The sequence below is a fragment of the Acomys minous genome (assembly GCF_964271855.1).
Source record: "Acomys minous genome assembly, chromosome: 17".
Taxonomy (NCBI): domain Eukaryota; kingdom Metazoa; phylum Chordata; class Mammalia; order Rodentia; family Muridae; genus Acomys; species Acomys minous.
In genome coordinates, this window is record NC_140500.1 from 71,899,576 (window position 1) to 71,926,522 (window position 26,947).

The 26,947-nt window shown below is 41.7% G+C and overlaps 1 protein-coding gene across 6 annotated transcripts in view; it reads left to right on the plus strand.

Moving 5' to 3' along the window:
* The first annotated feature begins 6,420 nt into the window (after positions 1-6,420).
* Positions 6,421-26,947, plus strand: part of KDM3A (lysine demethylase 3A) — a 45,803-nt gene continuing 25,276 nt past the window's right edge. Inside the window, exons 1-8 of one of the 6 annotated variants that reach the window (XM_084766867.1) lie at positions 6,421-6,700; positions 7,573-7,788; positions 14,903-15,058; positions 16,261-16,371; positions 19,749-19,851; positions 21,099-21,223; positions 21,455-21,527; positions 21,625-21,713. In XM_084766867.1, the coding sequence (XP_084622993.1) occupies positions 7,603-7,788; positions 14,903-15,058; positions 16,261-16,371; positions 19,749-19,851; positions 21,099-21,223; positions 21,455-21,527; positions 21,625-21,713 (843 nt within the window). In that variant the 5' untranslated portion in view covers positions 6,421-6,700; positions 7,573-7,602. Of the gene's footprint in view, positions 6,701-6,742; positions 7,032-7,159; positions 7,339-7,572; positions 7,789-14,902; positions 15,059-16,260; positions 16,372-19,748; positions 19,852-21,098; positions 21,224-21,454; positions 21,528-21,624; positions 21,714-25,112; positions 25,166-26,947 lie in introns of those variants that run through there. The other 5 variants (XM_084766866.1, XM_084766868.1, XM_084766869.1 and 2 more) reach the window with 5 other exon arrangements.

Below are 26,947 nucleotides of genomic sequence, written 5' to 3' on the forward strand. Positions count from 1 at the left end.
GCTTGAGGAAATATAGGATCAGTTGAAAATGGAGTCACAGCAAGGAGCTGTCTAACAGGTTATCTGGTTATACCTGTGAAGGATCCCAGGTCCATCCATCCTTGTGGGGAGAGTCAAGGCGAGAACCCGAAGCAGCTAGTCATGCACACAGTCAGAAGCAAAAGCAGAATTAATGAATACCTGCCACTATTGCTCATCTTACTTTCTCCATTCTTTCTTGTTTGTTTGTTTATTTTGTTTATTTTTCGAGAGACAAGGTTTCTCTGTGTAGCCTTGGTTGTCCTAGACTCACTTTGTAGACCAGGCTAGCCTCAAATTCACAGAGATCCACCTGCTTCTGCCTCCCAAGTGCTAGGGTGTGCCACCACGCCCGGCACTTTTCCATGTTTATACAGCCTAGGACTCAAACCTAAGGAATGGAGTCACACGCAATATCACAGGTCTTATTCTACCTCAATTAACGTAATCAAGACAATCCTGCACAAGGAATTATGCTATTAACTATTTACCTAAAATACACATAATTCAACATATAAACATGCATGTATACTTTTAATAATTTTAATGAGCTTTTCTCATCTAGGCTGATGATGTTCCCTCTGAGAGCCAAAGATCACCTAACGAAACCCCAATACCAGACAGGAGAAGTTCTCCTTTGAGCTGTTGGCCAGGGCTGTCTAAGAGACTCATAACACATATAGCCTATTGTTGTTGCCCTTGGTTGCACCCCCCCAGGTGGAAGGTAGGTTCTTCTTGATGAAGACACCATACACTTAAGAAACAGAGTGCAGAGACCCCTGAGCTGGAACTGACCTGAATGCTCCCTCCCTGAGGACTAGCTTTCGTGGTACCAGAAGGACCATATAAGGTTCCAAAGGAGGGAGGCAACCAACAATCCTACCCAGTTATGATACCTATGAACCATATCAACCACCAGCATGGCATGATCACCCTAAGGGTGCAGTATTTGCATGCATACCATCGCAGTAACCACAGTCCTCCTAACTGGACTTAAGATCTGCTCACTAGAGAAAAACTATGTCTGGTACTGGAAACCTAGCTAACTATTTAGGGCTAGCAAATTCAAGGCAGAATATCTACAGCCACTAATTTACTAAACCAGCATAATACCTAGCAATAATCTATAAACATTTGTCTTTATAAGCACAGATAAGTGTAATATTCACCACTTGTCAAGAAAATTTATCAGCCGGGCGTGGTGGTGCACACCTTTAATCCCAGCACTTGGGAGGCAGAAGCAGGTGGATCGCTGTGAGTTCAAGGCCAGCCTGGTCTACAGAGAGAGTACAGGACAGTCAAGATAATGTAGAGAAACCCTGTCTTGAAAAAGAAAGAAAGAAAGAAAGAAAGAAAGAAAGAAAGAAAGAAAATTTATCTTTGTAACAGACAGAAACTACTACAGAAAACTAGAACCAATCAAAATGGAAAGTTGTGGAGCACAGTCCCAATGGATACACCTACAAAATACTTCTATACCTAAGGCTCAGGGAATATTGTGGAAAGATTGTGAGAGCTGGAGGATCAGGGAATTTCCTGTGAGATTTTGTTTATCTAGTAACATCAGAATCAGCCGGGTGTGGTGGCGCACGCCTTTAATCCCAGCACTTGGGAGGCAGAGGCAGGTGGATCTCTGTGAGTTCAAGGCCAGCCTGGTTTACAAAGTAAGTCTAGGTCAGCCAAGGCTATACAGAGAAACCCTGTCTCAAAAACAAACAAACAAACAAAAAGTAACATCAGAATCTATCCTCATAAAGTATCGGAACATGAACAGAACAGGGGTGACACCAATTGTCCTACCAAAATGGATGGGGGAAAGTCCATGAGGCCTCAACCCTATAGAAAGAACTACAGACAGCGGAGAAGATTTGGGAGCAGGAGAGGTGGCCTTCCCCAGGGAAGAGCACACCAATTGGCTGTTGAGTGCCAAACAGTCAGCTCCGAAAACATATATGCAAGTAACATTACATAGACTCAACATATTATATTAAACATATGCATATACATACATGTGATAACAATTAGTCAAAAAAAAAAAAGAGGCCAGGAACTTGAAGGAGAGCGGAGAGTGGTAAATGGGAAGCTTGGAGGGAGAAAAGGGAGGGGTAAGTAAAACAAATGTTATTATATTGTAATCTCAAAAATAAATGTCAAAAATTGCCTACAGAAGAAATAAATCATCAAAGGGGAAAAAATCAATAAATAAAAGTAAAAAAAAAAAAGAGGTTGGGCATGGCAGTACAGGCCTTAACTGAGCTATAACCCCAGCTTCTTTCTTTATTTTTTGAACATCTGATTCCCTCAAGCACTAGAGATAGAGAATTAGGTGGGTCTGAAGATCGACCTTTCTACATAGAAAGTTCCAGGCTAGCCAGGGCTACATATGGTGGCCCTGTCCCATAAGCAAATAAACAAAATGTTACTGGGCAGGTGACAGAAAGATTAAAAGCACTGGTTGACATTTCATAGGCTCTGGGTTCAATTCCTAGCATCCACATGGTGGCTAACAACTATCTACAAACTCGGCTCTAAGGGATCCAGTGCCTCTTTTGTTCTTCTCTGACAAAGTATACATGTGATGCATAGATATATATTCAGACAAAGCACTCACAGTATTAAATAAAAGTAAATCTTCAAAGGAAGAAGCAGCTGGGGTTATAGCTCAGTTAGGAGGAATGCTTGCCCAGCATGTGAGAGGCCCTGGGTTAATGCATTGACTAGGCGTGGTGGTGTATGCCTGAAGTCCCAGCATGTGGAAGGTGGAGCAGGACCATCGGATGTTCAAGGTCATCCTCAACTGCAGAAAGTCTGAGACCAGCCTGTGCTACATGAGACCCCATTTTTTAAAAAGGAAAGAGAAATGAAAAGAAAAAGAAGTATTTTTCTTTGGCAGGTATGAAATAAAACATGTGGCTGGCCGTGGTGGTGCACGCCTTTAATCCCAGCACTTGGGAGGCAGAGGCAGGTGGATCGCTGTGGTCTACAAAGAGAGTCCAGGACAGCCAGGGCTACACAGAGAAATCCTGTTTCGAAAAACCAAAACCAAAACCAAAACCAAAACCAAAACCAAACTAAACAAACAAACAAAAACCAAACAAACAAACAAAAAAAAATGTGACAGAAAATATAAACTATTTTTGTATATGTATTAAGTAATGATGTCAAATATAGTACTTTTTCTCAAAGTGCTTTGGTAATCTGTTGGTACACCTTGAATTTTTAAAATTCTTTTTTAATACTCTGAAACTTTTCAATATATAAATCACATTCCATTTTTCCTCTTATGTATTTTCCATTTTTTGTTGTTAACTTTTTAGACAGATCACAAGTAATTCTTACCAAATCTGAACTCTTACACACAAGGCTAGTCTTGCATTCCTGATTCTTCTGCATCCATTTTCCAGGTGCTAAGAGTACTGTGTAAAAGAAGCATCATACCTAGTTCCTTTTATTTATTGTATTTACTCATTTTCCAATTGAAGTGCACTTAGATTATTTCCACTTTTCTTTTCACATCCACTGAATGTGACTTGTACAATGCTGACGACTAAACTGAAAAATATTGTCATTTTTTCCAGTTCATATCTGTTAGATGTTTTCCCAGGATACACACACACACACACACACACACACACACACACACACCTTGGTTTCTAGGATGCTCATAAAAGTTAAGCTTGTGAACATTCAATTTACTTTTCCTATTTCCACTTTTCTAAGCAGTTCTTACTAGCAGGAATGATACAGAAAATAAGAGAGGGTGATATGGGAAAGATTATTATCAAAATAAATTACATGTGAAAATATCCAAATTAAATCCAATATTTTATTATTGTTGTTGTTGTTGTTATTGTTGCTGTTTTGTTTTTTTGAGACAGGGTTTCTCTGTATAAGAGTCCTGGTTGTCCTGGACTTGCTTTGTAGACCAGGCTGGCATCAAAATCACAGAGATTCACCTGCCTCTGCCTCCCGAGTACTGGGATTAAAGGCATGTGCCACCATGCCTGGCTTACAATGATTATTTTAATAGCAACAAACATGATTTTTTCAAATAACTCTACTAAATAAAATAATTTTCAATCTGTGATGGCTATTCTCAGTTGTCAACTTGACTGTATCTGGAATGAACTACAATACAGAACTGGAGGGCACACCTGTGAATTAAATCTTGAGAAAGGAAGACAGCATACCTTTCATCTGTATCTTGTGGCTGGAAGACTCAGGTTTTTGATCCAGATCTCAAGGTATACCTTTAACCTGGGCCATACTTTCTGCTGGAGGCCTATGTGAGGGTTGTTCTTTCTTTTCTGCTTCCACTCCTATCCATTGGAGCCTACTTCTTTGGGATTCCAGCTTATTCAGAAAAACAAGCTAAAATACCCAGCCTTGTGGGACTGAGCAACAGCTAGATTCTTAGACTTTCCATTCATAGCTGGCCATTGTTGGATTAGTTGGGCTATATTCTATAAGTCATTCCAACAAAACACACACACACACACACACACAGACATGAATATATATATATATATTCATTCCATTATTTCTCTAGATAACCCTAACACATCATCTATGTTTATAAGTATAGTTGTGTCACAGTTTCTTCTGCCACTGTTATTTTTTTGTTCAGATTTGATAATAGACCTTTTTAAGTTCATAAAGTATACTGGATATCTTTCCAAATATTTTGAGTTCTGGAGACATGGATAAAATTAAAATGTTTCTTGTGTCTTAGTAGAATTTATTCCTCAGCAATTACCTTTCAAAGTAAGAGTTAGTAATGTGACTGAAATCCTCCACATCTTCCCTTTTTTAAAATCTAAGGTGCCTATTTCTGAGATAGACTCATAGTATTTACTGTGATTAAAGTTGTCAAAATTTTCTTGTAGTTTAGTACTAGTAACTTAGTTCATATTTTGTTAGAATAGTTCAATAATAATTATTTTACATCTAGACCCAATCCTTTGTTAATATAACATCCTTTTTTTATGCTTTTACTTTCAATTAGTCATACACAAATAACAATTTGGCAAATGACATACTATATATCCAACAGTGATCCCCTAAGTTTTTCTCAGTGATATGATGGTCATGATAGTTTCTGTAAGCATACTATGTTATCATTGTGATGAAATCATCTAACAATATTTTCTCAGAATATATTCCTCTTGTTAAATAATACTGTGTAACTGGGCAGTGCTGGCACACGCCTTTAATCCCAGCACTCGGGAGGCAGAGGCAGGCGGATCGCTGTGAGTTCAAGGCCAGCTTGGTCTCCAAAGTGAGTCCAGGACAGCCAAGGCTACACAGAGAAACCCTGTCTCGGAAAAAAAAAAGCCATATATAAATAATATTGTACAGAGATGCTAACGTGGTCTTATAGTACAGTATTGTAGAAACTTTACCCTAATAGTTTCAAGCTGCTTATGCTGCAATTTTCTTGTGTCAAAATTTATTTTTTTAATACTAAATAACTTTTCATGTTTATGAATAAATTTAAGCCATTCATATTTATTGTAAATACAAATGGATTTATTCCTGTCATTTTATTTTTTATCATACTTTCTTCTTTCTTTTGTTTTTTCTTGTTCCCATTTTTGCTTTCTGTTGAAGTGAATATGTTTCTTCATTCCATTTCCCACTTCTTAATGGTCCGAATACCATAAATCCAACTCAGTTAATTCTTCAGGATTATTTAAGTTTTATCATTCTAATCTCATGTATTCATACCAAATACATTTCAAAATGAGCATCTGGCACTGATTTCATTGCACATTCATTTCCTAATACATTAAAAAAAACTTTTCCTGATTTCCCATTTTCGTATTTGTAAAACGGTAAACTTCCACTCATTTTATATTATGGATTAAATGTGATGATAGTTCAAGCACCAGGCTTCCTAAAGAAGTCTTCAGTTACTCATTCCGTTTCTTCATTCAACCAAGGATACTTTGGTCCAAAACACGTAATCATCTTTTTTTTCTCCTTTGTCCTTCAAAGTCTCCTCCTCTTCCACTATCACTTTGATCATCATCAACTCCATCTACTTTAATCTCTTTGTTAGTCTCAGAACATCTTCTATCTACTTTACGTTAAAAAGAAAAACACATCCCAGATAATACTGCGTAGACTGTTGGCCTCTAGATCTAATGAGCTTCATTTTCCAGTAGACCCATGCCTTTCTTCATGGATCCTTCAAAATGGCGGACCTAGACATTCACGCTCAGCACCACGTGCGCCTGCGCCTCCGGCGGCCATTTCACCCATGAGCCCATGCTCCCGGGCCCGCCCCTCCCGGCGCATGCGCAGCAGCTCCCCGAGCCCAGTCGCTCCTCCCCCTAGCTGCGTACGCCTGAAACCGCACGTCCCAGTGCCGTCCCTCCCCCGCAGGCTGTGTGCCGCCCCCGCCCCTCTCCCGTGAGATTCCTCCGCCGAGTGGAAGGGCCGTCTTCGGTCGACAGCCTGCGCGGGTGGAGCGCGACCCAATGGGCGCTCTTGGCCCTAGGTCTCCCCATCCAGTCTTAGCTGTGAGCCCACGCGATTTTTCTGCCTGGCCTCCAAGTCGATGACCGGTTCGGCGGGACTTTTTTGCGTAGCGCGAGGCAACAAATAGAAGAATGGCGCTGCGGCGGAGGGATCCTCGGGCTGCGTCCTGCGCGCTCTGAAGGGGGTCGGCTTCGAGTCGGTGGGTGGGGGGGCGGGGTGGGAGGAGGCAGCCGAGGAATTGTTTTTTTTTCCCTCGCCCCGCCCTTCTCCGCCTTACCAATAGAAACGGACAGTTTCCTCGGATGCCCCGCCCAGCCCCCGCTGTTCGTCCAATGGGCGGTGGCAGCGGCTCCGAGGGGGCGGGCCCGGGAGGCTGTGCGTGTCTTGTGAGAGAGAGCTCTTGAAACCAAGTCGGAGCTGGAGTCGGCTGGGCGGCCGGCCTCTGTTGCGGCCGTCGCGGGTGACTCAGGGAGGCGGGAGGCGGGGTAAGCGCGCCACGGGCCTCGGCTCGGGGAGACCGCGGGAGAGAGGTGAAGGGCCCGTGCGGGCGGCCGCCGAGGCGCCCCGGTTCGCGGCGGAGGCCGGGCGGGCGGGGGTGGGGGGTGCGCCCGAGCCGGGGGGCCCGGAAGCGGGGGGCGGGGGCGCGGCAAGTGTCGAGTCCGTGAGCGAGTCCGCGGCGGCTCCGAGGCCGCCCGGGGCGGGGGCCGGCCTCCGGGACGGGCCTTCGCCACCGGGGGAGTCCTTTCTTTGCCCGGGTGAAGGGACGGACACTTAGGAGGGAGCGCTGGTGCTGCGGCGCAGTCCTCCCTTCCCTCCCTTGGCGTCCAGCTTTGAAAGGTTTGGAAAAAGCGAAAGTTGTTGGGGCGACGGGGTCACGCGGCGCTCGAGCCGGTGTTTGCGGCGGAGGAGGGAGGGGAGGGCGGGGGAGGCGCGGGTGGCAGTTCGGGGTGCGGGGTCTACCTGCGGGGGTGTCATTCCACCGGTCCCCGTGGGCGCTTCGTCTCTTCGGGCCGCCTTCGACCTCGGCCGCCCCCCATCGCATTTTTTTTTGTTTTTTTGTGCTTTTTGCAGGGAGGAGCCCTTCCTGCTGGCGTGGAAACCATGGTGCTCACGCTCGGAGAAAGTTGGCCAGTACTGGTGGGGAAGCGATTCCTCAGTCTGTCCGCAGCCGAAGGCAGCGAAGGCGGCCACGACAGCTGGGACTTGGAGCGCGTTGCTGAGTGGCCCTGGCTGTCGGGAACCATTCGAGCTGTTTCTCACACTGACGTTACCAAGAAAGATCTGAAGGTAAAAAGAAAAAAAAAATCCAAAAACAAAACACAAAATCCCTAAACAAACAAACAAACAAAATCCATCTCCTGGGGCTGGGCAATCAGAGGGTTTTCTGTTACCTTGGTAACACGACAGTCAGTCTCCCTCCCTCCCTTTTCTGAAATGGGCCACTAGAAAGTTGGTATGTGATCTGAAGGTGCAAGAAAGCTAGACCTTGAAAGTCTTTGAAATGATGTGTAGTGTCAAGGTGTGTTTGGCTCCAGGAGCCTAAGATTAATAATGGGTTTAGGATTGTTCAGACACACTTCATTAATTCAGGCTGTGGGTCCCACTGGGACTGTCTGATTATGCCCCCAATGGGAAGAGTATTGTTTATTAGTAATAAGTTAGAGAAGTGGATCATGTTTGGAATCATTCATTATCAAGGGCTAGCTTGAAAATGCTGTCAGAAAAGATGATTTGAGGTGTGGGTGTTCCTCTTTATTTCTTCATTCAGCTTTCTAAACTTTACAACATGAAAACGTATGAATGTAGGGGGAGGGGCGTAGTTGTGTTTGGTTGGTTGGGGTGGTGAGTGTGTGGTTAGTGTGGCTGGGCTGGGTTGGTGTGGATATGACCATATATGGAGGCCTTGGGTGGAGCTGTCCCACACAAGGTGTTTGGGAGCTGGTGTGGCCAGTGAATGTGTATTATGAATGACACTCTGAAACCTTTTCAGTTAGATCTTTTGAAAGGAATGAATTTTCTTTCATACAAGTCTTCGTGTGAAAAGATAGTCTGGAAGCAACCAGTGAGGAAGCCATTGTGCCAACAAAGGCTCCTTGTGCAAAAACATCTGGGGGAAAAAAAGATTTGTAACAGGCTCCAACGTGGCAGTAACTTAGAGGAAGCCTGTTAGGACAGAAACTGTTTGTACCCCACATGCTCTGGAGTCTTTACTTCACTATGCTTTTTGCCCTTTTCTTGAAAGCTACTCAAAGAAGGCAAGTTTTAGCCACTGTCAGTTCAATATTGAAGCGCTTCCTTGAGCCCTAGCCTGACAGTGTATGCCTACACCATCGTGAGTCTTCAGAGCATCGCTGCAAAAGGATATTTAAATGGTTATGCATCTCAGAGGTCCACCATGTACCTTGTGCCCATGTTGCCAAGGAAGTGTGACCATTTACGCTGCAAGCATCATGGTGGTCGCGAATGCACTCTTTTTGGTCCTTAGAGCAGGGCTTAGACTGTTCAGTCCTGTTTGGTCCCATGTTGCAGATGAAGATGCCGTGCCTAGGGAAGAAAGAGTTGTACCAGCCATGGGCACCATCCTCAGGAGTGACAACCAGAGCGTTATCCTGCAGAGGCCTCTCCCTCAGCTGTCGTGCGGCTGCTCAGGGTGGTGCCACAGTGCTGCTGCTGCTGCTGTGTAGTGTGTGAAGTGTCGTTTTTCTCCTCTACTCTGCCAAGTCAGGTTTTAGAGATAGTGATTGTGTGTGTTTGCTTTAGGCTAATAACCTACTAAAACAAGCTTTGTGTACCAGATTTGATTTCATTGTTGCTGTGGTTTTTCCGCCTGCCAACTTAGAAAAAAGTATAGTACTTTATCTGATGGGAGCAATCCTAAACTTTGTAGCACTTAGTTCTTGGGAAGTTGATAGGAGACTACATACTAACTTCCCTACGGCTCAGGTCCTGCTGGATGATGTATGCAGTGTAGAAGGTCCTTAACGTGTATTATTTTCACACACACACCCAGCCTTTGTAAGGAGCTTCACTTTCAGACAAGGCTGTGGTCCAGGCTGCATAACTAGCTACTAACTGATGATGGGTGGACGTGAATCCGTGTTGGCAGTATGTCTTCTGGGACTTGAGTTCAAGAAAATTGTTAGGATTGACTTTGCCCTACTGAGAACCTTTTTACAACCCAGTCCTTCTGGAAGGTGCGCATTCCCTAGTTGAGTAGCAAAAGTAGTTAAGTTTATAGGGCATGTTGTATTTAACAAAAATGTGTCTTAAAACTCTAGAACAAGTTGGGCATGGTGGCGCATGCCTTTAATCCCAGCACTCAGGAGGCAGAGGCAGAGGCAGGCAGATTGCTGTGAGTTCGAGGCCAGCCTGGTCTACAAAGTGAATCCAGGACAGCCAAGGCTACACAGAGAAATCCTGTCTCGAAAAACAAACAAACAAACAAAAACCAAAAACCAAAAAAAAAAAAACCAAACCCAAAAAACGAAAACAAAACTCTAGAACAAGGTTGTACTTAATGATACTAAAGCAAGAACCAAATATTTTGGATCATGATTACATCTGGGCTTAGGGATAATGAGAGTTTGAGGAGGTGTCTCTTGCTGATGGGTAACTAGGCTAAATACAAGTGAGTTTCAATTTGTATGCAACTGTCCATTTACTGTTAGTGCAAATACTAGTCTTTCTACACTTGAAGTTGGAAGAAGGATAATAAGACAGCTCAACATCCTTTCATCTAGAAAAAGACTTTGTGGCAAAGAGATTTTAAAGGTTAGAAGAGCAATACATGTAGTAGTAGATTGTGAAGAAGTTAAGGTGAAGACATTGGTAAAGTAGGTAGGACATTGTTGAATGGTTATTATGTGGCAAGTGCCATTTTGAACCCTTCTGAGATTTAAACAAGTTCAATCACTTGCTCACTCTTCTCCCCAGACCTCAGTGGGCTGTAATATTGAGGTAGAACAGGGATAGGGTACTTTATCTTACCTGCTTCTTTGTATCTAACACCTGGGACTTTGCTTGGCAGTTAGTGTGTTCAAATAGTTAGATCAGTAAATGAAGGACTTAGGAGATCATTTCCTTTCTTATGGGGAAGCAGAAATAACTTACTGATGATGAAGCAGTAGCCATTTCCTAGTTTTAAGGACTTGTTTTACCCTGCTGTTTCTACTCAAGGGCATGTTGGGAATGCCCTCTGCCTTCACATAGCCTTTGTAGGTCTTTTTGTTTTGTTTTGTTTTCTTCAAGATAGAGTTTCTCTGTATAGCCTTGGCTGTCCTGGACTCACGTTGTAGACCAGGCTGGCCTCAAACTTACAGAGATCTGCCTGCCTCTGTTTCCCAAGTGCTAGGATTACAGGCGTGCGCCACCATGCCCAACTTCCTTTGTAGGTCTTTAGCTTCCTTTACATACAATTTCTTGAGTTTTCTGCTCCTTTCTTTGCCTATCTTTAGCAATTAAGTAGTATATACCATTTCTTATTGTCAGCATTTGGGTGCTCTCTGTCCGTTCATACCACTAGAACTGGAAGATTGTGAATTCCACTGCCAGTGAAGCTATGTAAAATTAGAAACGCATGGCACAGTGCAATAAACTGGTCACCTCTTACAATTGAATGTTAAGTTGTAGGATCTCTGAGTAGCCTTACACACACACACATATATGCACACACACTGCATTAAATTTATAGAGTGGTAAAACTGCTAGTGCTTTGTGCATTGTAGAGCTACACATGGAGTCTCTGTATCATCAAAACTACACTAACCACGCCATTCTCTGTGTTCCTGCTCTGAACACGGAAACATTTTCTTGGCATTTCCAATGGTTTTATAATTAAATACTCAAGTGAGATGAGGTTAAACCAAAATTGATAGGTTTGTAGAATAGCTTGATTAGATATAACATAGCTCCATGTAGCATAAAGATTTCTCTGTTGGGAGAAAATTAGCTTGAAATATTTGGAACTGTGCAAAATCTGATCAAGATATTTGATAGACTATTAGCTACCGCTTACAAATACTCTTAGTAAAAAAGCAAATTTGGGTAGTACAGGCCATGAGCCATAGTTAAGCATAAATAGCATCTCTTTGTATGCCCATGGAAAGAACACAATAGAAACCAGGTGGATTGATGAGCTCGTACACTGTGTGAGTTACTTTAGTCATCTTTGAATATGAATACCTTCTAATAGAAATATTGGCAGCACATCTTGAGAGGAGCGAGGACTCACGTACTTAACTTGCGTCTGAGGGAGATGTTGAGCTCCCGATCCCCTTGCTTTTCTAGCACTGTGCTTGGTCTGACTGGGACCCTGAGGCGTGCTGTGCACACGCCCACCACTGAGCTGAAACCCTAGCTTCCTAAAGACATACGTGGTTTTGATAGGAAGCTAAAAAATGTTGAGAGAAAGCTTACAGTTTTAGATTATAGTATGTATTTTGTGCAAGTCATCTTTTTTTAAGCCTAAGTTAATACGAATTTTAGCCACACACAGCCTAATACTTGAAAATCACGTGTATGTGTCCAGCCTTTGGCATGTGCCCCAGGATAGCTATAAGTGCAGCCCAACAAAAAATTTTTATAAAATGTTGGACAGTTTTCAGTAGATAAGTTTTTTTTTTCTTACTCTTTTTTTTTCCCTAAGTACCTCAAATTTGAGAGAGTTGTTTGATTTGAATTAGGTGATCTAAAGCTTCACATAGTAAATGGATAATAACTGTGGTTATTAGTTAAGGATCTTAAAGGAAACCCTTCACCTGTTTCTTTTGAGTATAGATAGATGCTATAGTCATGTGGAAGACACAGTCTAACTATGAGAGTTAGCATGGAGCCTTAAACTGGGCTCGGTGGAATGTAACTTTAATTCCAATATTTGGGAGGCAAAGGCAGGCAAGTCTCTTGAGTTTAAGGCTAGCCTGGTGCATACAATTGATTTTTAGGTCAGCTAGGCCTATAGTAAGACCCTGTCCCCCAAAACAAAAATGCTCTGTCAGAAATACTTATATATTATTTTTAAATCTAAATTCAGTGAGATATATGTTAATATTTTCATTTTGAAGCTAGTAAAAGATTCATACGATTAAATTTAGGATTTATTGAGTTTTTTTTTTTTAACCCAGTGTATTTCTTTTTCTTTTGCGTATATGATATGTTATATACATGTGTGGTAGAGACCAGGGGTGGATGTTGAGTCCCTTGCTTATCACTTTCCCCTTACTTCTCTCCGAGCTTGGAACTTGCTGACTAAAGACTGTCTGCCAGCAAACCTCCAGATCCTCCTGTCTCTTCCCCCAGCACTGGAATGACAGGCACATGCTGCTGTGCTCAGCTTTTTGTGGATGCTGGGAATATAAAATCAGGTCCTCATGCTGTACATCAGATTCCCGAGTCCTCTGTTATTATACATCGTACAAAATAATGGGTCCTTAACTAGGGTTCAGGTTAGTTGGTTTCCTTTCATTCTTACATTGCTTTTGTTCATGTAAAATCATCTAAGAAAGCTTTATCAGAGCTAGGAGTCAAGCCTAGATCTTTACTTCTATACTTTATGGTTACCTCTGCTGTTCCATATTTCTGATACATAGAAAAAACAAAAACAAACCTGTCACTGAAAGTTGGCTTAACCTTAAGACTGATGTGAACAGAGTCTTCAGCTAGGAGACTGGAGAACATGGCAGTCGTTGAACATGAAGTTGGTGTTAAAAGTTGTGTGCCACTGTGTGGGTGCTGGAAACCACATCCAAGCCCTCTAAGAACAGCAAGTCCTCTTAGTGTTGAATAGACTAGCAACGCCTTAGGATTGGAGTTAGCAGTATGAGTTGGAAACTCAATTGCCTTCTATCTAGTAGACATGAGAAACAAGATAGCTCAATTCAGAGAGAAATTGTTGATTTATTCATTTTAATAATTTGGTTAGTGATTAGAAATTGTGTTCCAGTGATACAAAAGCAGACACAGACTTCGACCTGCTCGTTTATATCTCAGTCTTCCACAAATAGCCGACTGTGCATGAGTTAGGAACAGAAGGTGCACATGCTCTCCTTCTCTTCGCCACAGCAGGTGTTGACTTTGGTAAGGAAAGCTTCTTCAAAGAAAATAGTCTCCAGCTTCTAGCACATCAGTGGAAGCAAATCAACTGGTAATCTCACTGTTGAGGAGTAAGAGTCATGAGTAGATTCCATAGATAAAGATTAATTAATCCTTGAAACTCAAGAGACTGGTTTATAGGAGGAAGAATTTTAAATAAAAATAATTGCTGGGCATCGTGGCAAACACCTTTAATCCCAGTACTCAGGAGGCAGAGGCAGGGGGAATCTCTGTAAACTCGAGGCCAGCCTGGTCTAGAGAAGGGAGTCCAGGACAGCCAAAGCTACACAGAGAAGCTTTGTCCCAAAAATCAAACAACAACAACAACAAAATTGATCTTCTCCATTGCATATTACATTATTTTATTGAGATCTGTTAAAGAAGATTAAAGATCTAGATGAAATAAATGCCTTGGAGAAATACAGGGTGCTGTTAACACATTTTTAATAACCTTTTAAGATTTTATGAACAATTCATGACTCAAGGGTTACTAATAGACCTACTTTGGGACTGTAGGATTTTTTTTTGTTTTGCTTGTATGTTTTTGTTTTATCTTAATATCTTTTGATATTTTGAGACAGGGTTTCTCTGTGTAGCTTTGGCTGTCCTGGAGTTACTTTGTAGACCAGGCTGGCCTTGAATTTACAGGCCTGCCTCTGCCTCCCAGTGCTGGGATTAAAGGCGTACTCCACCACACCTGGCCATGTCTTAATATCACAAATTGTAGTAGTAGTTTCAGCCTTAAGAATCTCAGATGTGAGCCGGGCGAAACTGATGGGCTGTGGATGTAGCTCATGAATAGAATACTTGCCTAAGCTCTTCCTTAGCACTGGAAAACACACAGGACAACAACAAACCTTTAGAGATACTTATTTCTCTATGAGTAAATGAAATAGTTTTCGGCTTCTAATTCTCAGGCTGGTTTCTGGGTTGGTTGAAAGGATGTTGACAAGTTCTGATCCTGGGAACTAGAGGTGGTAGTGGAAGTAACACTGACAGAGAATTACAATGCAGTGTGGTAAGTGTTGCTTTTGGGTTTCAAATTCCTTCTAGCGGCCCAAGATCACAGTCTAATTAGCATATGTAAAACCCTTCTAGTTGCGGTTTCTTTGAGTTCTGGCCTTTTTAGAGGTCATCTTGAGGGCACTGACCCTAAGTGCTCTGGACTTCTGAATCCCATAGTAGTTTGGGAGTCAAAGTTTGGACCTTGTATGATTATCTTTAATATATTAGGCCATGGATCGGAGAGAGCAGACCTGGTATTCAAGTAGGACAATAAAAAGCCTAGGACTTAAGTTTGCTCTGTTGCGTTTAGGTGTGTGTGGAGTTTGATGGGGAGTCTTGGAGGAAGAGAAGATGGATCGACGTCTACAGCCTTCTGAGAAGAGCATTCTTAGTAGAGCATAACCTGGTTCTGGCAGAACGAAAATCGCCTGACCTTCCTGAGCGAGTTACTCAATGGCCTGCAATAGTAAGTAACACTTGCTTTTCATTGAGCTGACAAGTAGAGAGGATTTACTCCATTTTGGATGAAACAAGGGAACTGTAAGGTCCCTTTGATACAATAGTGTCATGTGTGTGATGAGTTGGAGGAGTTAGAGCCCTCAGGATTGTCTGCCTACCCTGGGAGGAGTGCGGTGGCTCTGGCAGGCCCCATGGCTTTGCAGGGCCTTATTTTCTTCACTTAGAAATCTAGATGGAGGTAATGTCAGGGTCACAACTTAGAAAGTAACAGACATACATGCACACAGAACTGTGCTTTGTTCAGATGGTCAGCATTTGAAGAAAGTTGGTAGTTGACTGCATGTGGCAAGTACGTTCTAACGGGCAGAACTGGCTGGACTCAGTGGACGTGAGGTGGAAGCGGAGTGGAAAGAGGGAACTCAGAATATTTTGGAGGTTTTTGTTTTGTTTTGTTTTTCGAGACAGGGTTTTTCTCTGTTTTAACCCTGGCTATTCTGGAACTCGCTCTGTAAGACCAGGTTGGCCTCGAACTCACAGAGATATGCCTGCCTCTGTCTCCCATGTGCTAGGAATAAAGGCGTGCACCACCATCACCTGGTAATATGTTGGAGCTTTAAAGATTCTGTAAACCCCTATAGGATTTTGCTTTACCCACATTGTAATTGTAGAGCAGAAGTCATCTGTGAATCTGGACAGGACAGGGCAGACTTTATGGGACACAAGCTGGAGCTTAAAGGAGGAAGAGTCAGGTGTGGAGTAGTTGGAGAAGCTGGGAGACAGATGGAAAACTGCCAAATTGTGTAGGGTGCTAGCAAAAGTTCAGATTTTGTCTCTAAGTGGAAAGCTACTGGATGTTTGAGCAATATAGGGCTGTGATTGTATTTTACCCTTTATGTATTTTTTCCAGCTGTTAAGAATTTTCTAAAAACATACTCTGTCTCAGAAAAACATGTACACGTTTTTTTCCACATAAGTTTTTGGGAAATCATGGATCTGTAGACCTGTGAGTTAATAACTTCCAAATGTATATCTGGTTTAAATTACTGGGTTTAAATATTGTAATCTGGTGGTAGCACAAATGTTAGGAAATCCTTGCAGTAAATAAAAACTTAATGGTTTGCCACTTTCTTCATGTGTGGAAAATTGCCAGTTCTGATGTTGATAGCAGTTACAATGACTTAACAGTTTTTTTGTTTTGTTTGTCTTTAGATGTACAAATCTCTGCTAGACAAAGCAGGCTTGGGATCTATAACTTCTGTTCGCTTCCTTGGAGACCAACAAAGTGTATTTGTTTCTAAAGAGCTCTTGAAGCCTATACAGGTAATCCACGGGCGCAGCATTTAACATACAAGTACAAGTTATCTCACTGTGAGACGTAAAGTGCTCATAGTCATTGCTCTTGTGCAGATGCCTAATAGGGAAAAAAACTTACCAAAGGTTGTTCATTCTTTCTTTCTTTCTTTCTTTTTTTTTTTTTTTTTTTTTTGTGGATATTTTTTGAGACAGGGTTTCTCTGTGTAGCCTTGGCTGGACTCCTTTGTAGACCAGGCTGTCCTCAAACTCACAGAGATCCACCTGTCTCTGCCTCCCGAGTGCTGGGATTAAAGGAATGCGCCACCACCGCCTGGCTCCAAAGTTATTTCTTGTATACATCTCTTAGTGTTAGTCTGTGGCTTTCTATGCTTTGGAATTAAAAGGACAAAGTATTACATTGATATGGTGTGTGGTATGGAAAAAGGAAGGTGATATGAAAGTGATTTTTCAAAAGTTACTGTTTATATAGGAATACATATTATCCTTATTCATGAGTCTTCTGAGTTTGCCTGCTTGTTCACATAGTTGCTCCTTGTTGTTCGTGGCCCTGTGCAGTCCTGCACAGAGCAGCATTTTTCAGTTTTCTTATGCCAGTTCCAGCTGAAGTGACACAGGGGACAGGGCAGTGTCTTCTGCATTCATTGTGTAGCTTAGTGATGCTTTTTCCCCCTGCTCCATTTTCCCCTTCTTTGCTTCTTTTCTTTGTTTCTTTCTCCCCCCTCCTCCTCTTTTTTTTTTTTTTTTAAATTTCATTATCTTAACATTTAAGCCTCTAAATGTTACAGTGCTGTCTGATGCAAGAAAGTGTTGAAGAGGGAAATGTACAGTAGATACTAAAGTTGTTTAGCCATGAGGTTCAAGATCACTGGATCAGCAGCAATATATACTAAATAAGACATATGTCTTTTGTTTTTTGTTTTCCAAGACAGGGTTTCTCTGTGTAGCCTTGGCTGTCCTGGACTCGCTTTGTAGACCAGGCCGGCCTCAAACTCACAGAGATCCGCCTGCCTCTGCCTCCTGAGTGCTGGGATTGAAGGTGTGTGCCACCACGCCCAGTAAGACCTATGTCTTGACAGACAGACATATAAGATAAAATTGTTGCATGTTGATCAGTTCATGAAAATGTGACTTTTGAGGTTCATAAAACCCCTGCATGTCTCTTCCTAGCAGTTGTTCATGTTCCCTAGTTCAGTGTTCTTAGCAATTTGGTAGTCAGTTCTCATTATCAACAGCAGTCACAGTGCGTGTCCAATCAGTTTGGAAAACTCTTCAGATCTTTTTTTACAATGATTAAGCTCTTGGATCTTGCCCATAGGTGGTTGTTAAGAATTTGTTAGAAGGCAGGGACCACTACTTTAGGAAAAAATAGTCCTGGCTTCATAATAACATTCACCTTTTAGATAGCATTTTATTAAGCTTTACTGATTTCTCTTTTCCACTTCTGCTTTGTGCTTCGGGGTCTCTTTGTTTCTGTGAATTCATTAAATGTACTTGCCAACAGGCAGTTTGGCATCAGTGGTCAACAGGATTTCTAGGCCTGTATCAGAAAGCCTAGAGCACTGGTTTTCTCTCTACTTGCATCTCACTTTCCATGTCCTGGAAAACGAGGCTGAAAATGAATATGCTGTGTAGTGTTTTAAGTATTGGAACAGGAGCATGTTTGTTCCTGAGTTGGTTTCAGATGCAGGTGCCTGTGTATGCTAGGGAAGATCAAGGGCTGTTTCCTGCTATAAGTGAAGAGTGACTTGCCCGTGAGTAAGGATCAGGGGATTTTCACTGATACGGATGTTTTTCTTTCTAAGTAATAAGAGTAGTTTTTACTGGGCGTTGCTTTCAGAATTTACATCTTTCATACGTATGTCCTGGCTTTTCAGTGGAAGTAGAATTCTTAGTTCTGTTTCTTAAGACTGAAAAATCCAGATTGAAGTTTTTATTGTTCTTAGGAAAAATGCACTGTGGGTTGTTAGCAATGTGCATGTAACTACATGTTACTATCAAGGTATAATTAATTGAAGGGGCTATTATGTGTATTTGTTACTTTTTGTTGAAAAGTGCTCAAAGTTTATTTCTTTAGGGCATCATCTTGTAGCTAGGCATTTCTCTGTAAAATGACATGTTGGAGGATGTGATCACACAGAAACTGGATGAAATTCTTGGTCTGCCTTGACGTGGAATGTGATTATCTGTGAGTAAGAAAAGGATATAGAACCAACTGACAGGTTTGTTGGGCCCTAAAGCCTTCCTAGGTGGACGAGAGTTAGTTGGCCTGGTTGGAGAGCCCTGGTCAGCTGTCTTTGTTAATACATTGTTTCACTTTGTAGTAAGAAATGGAGAATCATCTTACTTATAATAGCAATAAATACATAAGTAAAAACAACCATATCTGAGTATTTAGGGATTGACTGTGAGTATATATGGAGCTTCTAGGTTTTATCTGCTACTTGCCAAAGAAATGCATTTTTTCTAGCATGGCCCCTTACTCTGAGACCAGTTGTTTTTAGTGGGAGAAATAAGCGAGCTGTTCTTGCCTACCAAGTCACAGAGAGAAGCCTGAAGGCCTGCTTCTGGAGGGCTCTGAGTTTAGCACTTTTTTCTTCACCCTGTTAGAAGTTGGGTTTGGCAAGTCACTCCTATTGACAGTTTCTATATAAATTTATCATGATTGGGTATGCACATAAAACCAGGGAACTCTGGAATAGTGCCAAGAATGGAGTGTCTCAAAAGACGCTTCCTCTGGAGTCCTAGGCTATTCATTGAGAATTTCTGTTTATTCCTCTACTTTTTATAACAAGAAAAGTGCATTTCGAATACTAGTTATGTTAAATGAGTTTATATGAATTAAGTTTAAAAAGAATTATTTTGATGAACAGACAGTGTGCATCTGTCTCATATTTTCTGGGTTTTCCCCATCCACAGATTTTGGGATGTAGAGCATTTTTTTATTTGGGTTGGTTAGTTTGATTTGTATATTATACTCATAACTAAATTATATCATGTTGACTCCTAGTATATCTTTTAAAAATGGATTGTTTTTATCTGTGTATGCCATGTGTGTCGGTGTCCTTGGAGACCTGTAGAGGGCATTGGATCTCCCTGGAGCTGGAGCTAACTTGGGTGCTCTGGATGAGCAGCAAGTGCTTTTAACCCCTGAGCCACCTCTACAGCCAAGTCATAGGTCATCTAATGCTCCTAACTTAGGTGGTGTAACTTTAGTTTGCTGAGGACTTATAATTGTTTAGTGATTTGTGACTTTCTGACCTCTTCAGTTCACTGGAGTTGGCAGTGGTTTAGTAAAGTCAAGTGGTTAGTAAATGCTCTATAACTAATCTGATTAAACCACTCTTAACTTTAATAAACAACTCTTCCGGTCTTTGACTTTACAGGATGTAAACAGTCTTCGCCTTTCCCTTACTGATAATCAGACAGTCAGTAAAGAATTCCAAGCCTTGATCGTAAAACATCTGGATGAAAGCCATCTTTTACAAGGTGTGTAGTTGGCCTGCTGGGTCAATTCATGAGTTAGCCAATGATGGGCCTATAAGAAGTTAGGGTTTACATTTTTCACTTACTCTTCATTGAAAGAAACTTTTTTTTTTTGATGTTGTAGATTGGAAATTTCTTTTTATTTTAAAAATTGTTTGTTGGTTTGTTGCTTGCTTGCTTTTTTTTTTTTTTTTGGTTTTTTTTTTTTTTTGGTTTTTGAGACAGGGTTTCTCTGGGTAGCCTTGGCTGTCCTAGACTGGCTTTGTAGACCAGGCTGGCCTTGAACTCCCAGCAGTCCACCTGCCTCTGCCTCCTGAGTGCTGGGATTGAAGGCGTGAGTCGCCATGCCTGGCCTTTTTTTGGTTTTTCAAGACAGGGTTTCTCTGGGTAGCCTTGGCTGTCCTAGACTGGCTTTGTAGACCAAGTTGGTCTCGAACACAGCAATCCACCTGCCTCTGCCTCCCGAGTGCTGGGATTAAAGGCCAACAGATTTATTATGCTAAGTCTCCTGGAACTGTGAGAGCTCAGAGGTGGTACTTGAAAAACCCAGCTATATTTTGAGATAAAGATTTGTTGTGTTTGGAATTTTTGCTATATGAAGTTGGTAAGACTTTATTTGGGAGCCAGGCAGTGCATGCTTTTGAGCACTTGGGAGGCAAGGCAGGCAGAGCACTGAGTTTGAGGCCGGCCTGGTCTGCATAGGGAGTTCCAGGATAGCCAGGGCTACATAGAGAAATCCTTTCTCAAAACCGCTTAAAAATTTTTTTCGGGGGAGGTTGCTTAGTTTTTTGAGACAGGGTTTCTCTGTGTAGTCTTGGCTGTCTTGGACTCACTTTGTAGATTAGGCTGGCTTCGAACTCAAAAAGATCTGCCCACCTCTGCCTCCTGAGTGCTGCAATTACAGGCGGGTACTACTGCATCTGGCCAGTTTCAAATCCATTTTTTCTTTTTTTAAAAAAAGCCATTATTTGGGAATCGTTTCCTTTCTATTTGCTGTTAATCTAGTTTCTCAGTCAGCTTCATAGCCAAATGCTTTTGCTTTAGTTGTTGTTTGTTTGTTTGTTTTTTTTTTTTTTGGAGCCTTAGCAGTTCTCTCAGGGGTTCCTGTATTAGATTATTCTAAAACTACAGAGGATAGAGAGTTCAGTTTTGATGAATTGTTTGGTACTTCTTGGCCCCATAGAATATGGTAGGGTAAATATAGTGCCAGTCGTAAGAGAGAGAATCAATTTCTTTCTTTCTTTTTTAAGGTGACAAGAACCTTGTTGGTTCAGAAGTAAAAATTTATAGTTTGGATCCATCTACTCAGTGGTTTTCAGCAACTGTTGTAAATGGAAACCCAACATCAAAAACTCTTCAAGTCAACTGTGAGGAGGTAAAAACAATAATAACTGATGCCATTTTACAGGGCAGGATACTGTATAGAGCAGCTATGATCTTGATGCTAAGCCCTTTTTAAATAAAATGTTAGAATTAGAAATAAAAGGCATTGCAATTGTGAAAAGTTATTTGTATGGTGTCCAGTTGCTGTGTTAGTTGGTTTTAATTTTCAGGTATTATTCTCAACATTAAAAAAATTCCCAGTATCATTTGTTTTATTTTTAAGATTCCAGCACTGAAAATTGTTGACCCAGCACTGATTCATGTGGAAGTTATACACGATAACTTTGTGACATGTGGTAAGACACATTTATTAAACCTTTCTTCTCCTTCATCTCTTTCTTCTCACATTAAGGGAAAGAAGGAAGCCTATTTACCTGCTGTTCTGTATTGTAGGCAATTCTACAAGAATCGGAGCTGCAAAACGCAAGTCTTCTGAAAATAACGGAAGTTTGGTTTCTAAGCAAGCAAAATCTTGCTCTGAGGTAACTGTTTTATTTTTGTCACTGTGAGAGTTTAACATTGCATGACTGGTCTCTAATAGTGACATAGCCGTTGGTTCCATTCTTCTCTGCTGTCTTGTCTGTTGTTTAAGTTCCAGGTCTTGGCTATAATTTCTATACTCAAGCAGATGGAGATAATATAAATTTCTGGTTCACTAATTTGGGGCTTTAAAAGTTTCTTTTCTTTCTTTTCTTTTTTGTTTTTAGTTATTCAGTTAAAATTCTCAGTATGTGACAGTTCTACCATTAGAAGTGATTCTGAAGGAAATTGAACTTTATAGTTAAATTAGAAACCTGCCTGGCTTGAGAGGAAGGGAAGAACCTTAGGATTGTGAGAAGGTTTTGAAATAGGACCCATAGCCTCATGATAATGCTAACTTGCATTGGTTATTTGTGAATAAGTGTATGGATGTATTAGCTTTTGGAATAAATGACTGATTAATTTTTGGCTCAGAAAAAAAGGAACTGACTTTTATGAGTGTTATGTGACTTCAGGTGATTGATTACTTCTCTTCTGAAATACTATTTGGGCTGTTTGTTATTTTGTCATTATGACCTGTTACAGGACGAATACATTTGACAGTTTAGGGATCCATATGCATATTGTTACATGAGTAATTTCCCATTATGTAGCACATATGCATCTGTGTTGGGATTAGGATGTTCTGGGTTAGAGTTTAGAATTCTAAAATTGATAAGAATGATACCAAGCAGACTGCTTACGGCATTTAAGCAAGACCCTTGAACATTAGGGGAATAAGGCAAGGAAAAATAGCACGAGTGAGTCAGTGGATGCGTCTAGCTAGCCTTGTGGATCAAGGGCAGAGTAGACAACAGGATCAGGTAGAACCAAAGCAAGTATTGTGCTACAGAAGCTCAAGAGACTGTAGTCGGGGAGTCTGGTGGCATTTCCTGCACCCTTTGCCTATGTTTAGACAAGAACTTTGACACATCACCTAAAGGTTTCTGAATCAAGATGATAAAAACTTTTCCTTGCAAATGTCTATCTAGGCTTAAACCTTCCTAGTGGGGGCTCAGATTATTCAGGAAAGAATGAAGAGGTCATTGTAGAAATTAATTAGGAATTAATATTATTTCTCTTCATTTAATTTCAAATATACCCATCCAGGAAACCAGAAAGATGGTGCCCTAGCTTTCTGGAGGACAAGAGAACGGAAACACCTTTAGAGGCAGAAGGGATGCTTTCGTTTAAGTTGAATATGTGGTGTGATTTGGGAGGCAGTGGCAGTGGAAACATGGCACTGGTTAGGTTGATGGTGTTAGCTACTGTAAGTGGTCGTGAGGTGAGGCAGTAGCCTTAGAAGATAGCATTAATTTGGCTTGGTGGAAGACTAGGTGTTCGGGCAGAGGAAGTAGAATAGTTGATACAGTGAGTGGACTGAGTAATTTGAATGTTGCACCATGGAACTCAGCAGTTCGAATTTACCAAGCTCAAGCAGCCGGGCCTGGTGGTGCATGCCTTAATCCCAGCACTTCGGAGGCAGAGGCTGGTGGATCCCTCTGAGTTCAAGGTCAGCCTGGTCTACAAAGTGAGTCCAGGGCAACCAAGGCTACACAGAGAAACCCTGTCTGAAAAACCAAAGCTTAACTGATATGGTCAGGTGGTAATGTGTAGTACCTGTGTAGTTTCTTAGTATAGGCTGTGTCTCAGCTGGTTATAGAGATCCTTACTCTAGAAGGAAATGGATAATAAGTCTTTCAGGAAGAAGTACTAAGGGACGATACAGAAAAAAAAATGATTGTAGTGCATCTTAGGATTAAGCTCAGAGAGGACCTTGCCAAGTAATTCAGTGTTAGAAGCTACATAAAAGTGGGTAGAATTATAACCGGTCAGATTCTGATTTTGGAGGAATTGTTAACATGTTGTTATGGAAGTACGTAAAGGCCATAGAGAATGCATAGAGATTGCATCAGCTCAAACAGTTAGAAGTGTGATGAAAATGAGAATTGTAGTTGGGGAAGGGGCTAGGGAATGGTATGCCTTCTTTGGACACTGGAAAACTCGTCCTGATAGGCTGACAGAATTGGCATCGTGGAGACCTCCTGGGGTTGTCAGTTCTTCAGAGTATGGAAAAAGCAGTTAAACCTGGTACACAGATATGTTTAAGAGGCACATGTAAGATGTGCTGATACATAGTGATCCTCTGCCCCACTCCCTCTGGTAGGGAAAGAAGCAAGACTGAATCTTTGAGTATGTCTGTACTGTCTCTTCATGCTTAATAAGTTTGTGTGCTCTTGAACTGATGGTTGGGCACAGTAGAAACTTTAAAAATTAAGCCCTGACTTTGGCCTGGATATAGTTTATTAACCTCTACATGGAAAAATGAGAAATGACACTCCATAAATAAAGTATTAGTTTTCACTGGACACTTTTGTAGTCCCAGTTACTTAGAAGTCTGAGGCAGGAGGATCACTGGAGCTTGGATTGTAGAATGATATGCTCATTGGATATCTGCATTAGGTTTGTCATCAATATGGGTGACCTAATGGGAGCAGGGGACTAATAGAAAAATAAAGGACATTGAAACTACAGATTTTTAGCTGGGCGTGGTGGTGCACGCCTTTAATCAGTCCCAGCACTCGGGAGGCAGAGGCTGGTGGATTGCTGTGAGTTCCAGGCCAGCCTGGTCTACAAAGTGACTACAGGACAGCCACGGCTACACAGAGAAGCCCTGTCTCGAAAAGAGAGAGAGAAAGAAAGAAAGTATAGATTTTTACCTGAGTATTAGAAGCTTTAGGAGTCTGGCGCCATTACTTTAATATTTATGATTAGTCAAGAAAAGTATAGTGAAGCAAAGAGAGATAGCCATTCCTCTGGCTTTTATGGTATCACTGAGGCCTGGTGCAGAATGTCTCTTTTGAAACTAAAAGATCACTCTCTCTTGTATCCTCCTTGATTCCTGGAGAATATTTTCCCATATCAGTATTATTTTATATTCTGGATGATTTTATAATTGAGAAGGTTTTGGAAACCCTGGCCTGACCTAGATTTTAGGAGAATTGAAGAGGGAAGGCAGGTACTGTAAATGTGAGTGACAGGTGAGTACAGTAACACACTTGGCACCATTCCCCCGAACCTGTACTTCCCAAATGCACTGCACTGGCACATGTTTTCTTTCAGGGTAGTCTTTGGAGGACAGGAGTTTGGGTAGGTGAGACATTTGGCTGTAGTGTGGTTAAGAGAAACATGTTTGCCAGTGACATCTGGCTCCTTGAAGGTCTTCTCTGCCTAGCAGACTATTCCTCAGAGTTATGACACTGCTTGGTTAACTGGGACAGTCTGCTGAAGAGTGTGAGCCAGCAGTGACCTTTTTAGAGTACTGCCGTACACTCAATTATATTATCTCCGTCTGCTGGCAGGGAGGAACTATTGCCATGACTGGTATAGAAGACCTTCAGGGAAAACTCTTCAGGTAAGAAGAAACTTTGACCTTTGTCAAGTCAGAGGCCAGTGCAGAAGTGTGTGCGTGAAGATGGGTTTGGGATCAGAAGTCCTGCCCCTGTTGAGTTGAGTCTTAGGCAGGGTATGGAGAGGTATTCTTCAGTTTCTTAAAGAAAAAGCACTGTCGGTTACTGCTGACTCTGTTACAGGGTGACATAAGTGAGAACATTTGCACAAGATTTTATTGTTGTAAGAGAGCTTCTCTCAGATTGATTTGCCTGTGTTCCAAGTACTGTAGTAAATGCTACCGTCACTGTATAAATAGGGACAGTAGCTAAGAGGTGCCAAAAACTTGATTGCAAACCAAGGTTGGACATCAGAATCCAGTGATTTTAATCCACTGTGCTACTGTTGTTACTCTTCCCCCAAATCTTTTCCTTTTTGTGGTGAATCATCATTATAAAAACTGCAGATTCTTTCTTTTTCCCCTCACTCCGTTTCCCCCTCCAATGAATACTACCTTAATACTGTGTGGCAGATTCTGATCTACTGTGGTGAGCATTACTACTGCCTGTCTTTTAAAGTAACTTCTAACACTTAGCGATCGCTACTTAAGAATATGAACTGCTACTGTGCCTGTCACACATCATTCCACCGGTGTAACTGATCATTGCTTTCTGTCTGGCCTGATGAGTTCAGACGGGATAAAGGAACGGACCTATGCCCCAAGTGTACATTGTGAGGATGCTGGCGACAGCTAAGTGAAAGAGACTTTAACGCCGGCCACACGCCTTTAATCCCAGTGCTCGGTAGGCAGAGGCAGGCAGATCTCTGTGAGTTCGAGGCCAGCCTGGTCTACAAAGAGAGTCCAGGACAGCCGGGGCTACACAGAGAGACCCTGTCTCAACAAAACAAAACAAAACGAGACTTTACAGGAGCTATGGGAAAGGAAGGAAATGGGGCTGTAATAGAACTAAGGAATGGCTGCTAGGACACTTATTTTGCAGTGAGTAATCTGAAATTCTGAGGACTAGCACTTTAGCCAGTTTATGGGTAAGAAAATAGAACCAGCCAGCCACCAAGAACTTAAGGCAGAAGAGATACAAGTACAAAACCCAGACTAGAAAAGGCTTAGGATGAAGAGCAGCCAGTTCAGTTGAAATACTGTGTTCAGTGAGATGGGAGTGGTAGTTGGCAGAAGACTGGACTACAGGGTGTTCTTGCGGGCAGTGCGGAGGTAGTCGTCCTTAATGTCTTAGAATTCTGGGTCTGCGGTGGGTAGGGGCATCAGGATTACGCTTAGCAAGAATGGAGGGCAGTCAGGCCAGCCTGGGAGAAATGCAGTAGTGTATCACGGAAATGGAAATGTTCAGCGGATACTTTGAAAATGGAGGCATGATTAATTGATTTATTGATTGGCTGTGGGAAATGGGGATGATAGGGAGTTTCTTGAACTAAGATAGATGGATATTGTACAGAGTAAAACTATAAAACTATACTATAGTTTACAACCTAAAGTTTGAAGTATGTTGGTTTTGGAGTATAATTTAAGGAGAAGTATTTGTACATCAGCTCCAGATGTATAAAAAAAAAAAAAAGAGGAGGTGGCAGATGGAAGAGACACTTGATAAAAATGAACTTTGAATAAGCATTTGTAATGAATTGATAATCAGTTTTTGGAGACTACTGATTTAATGAGGGATTATCAAAGAACTGTATTAAAGTATAGTCAAGCACCTTTTAGAGATAAACCCAAATGATTTCTTCATTTGAGAGAGTAGGATACAAAGTCGAGTGTTCCAAGAGTGTAGTC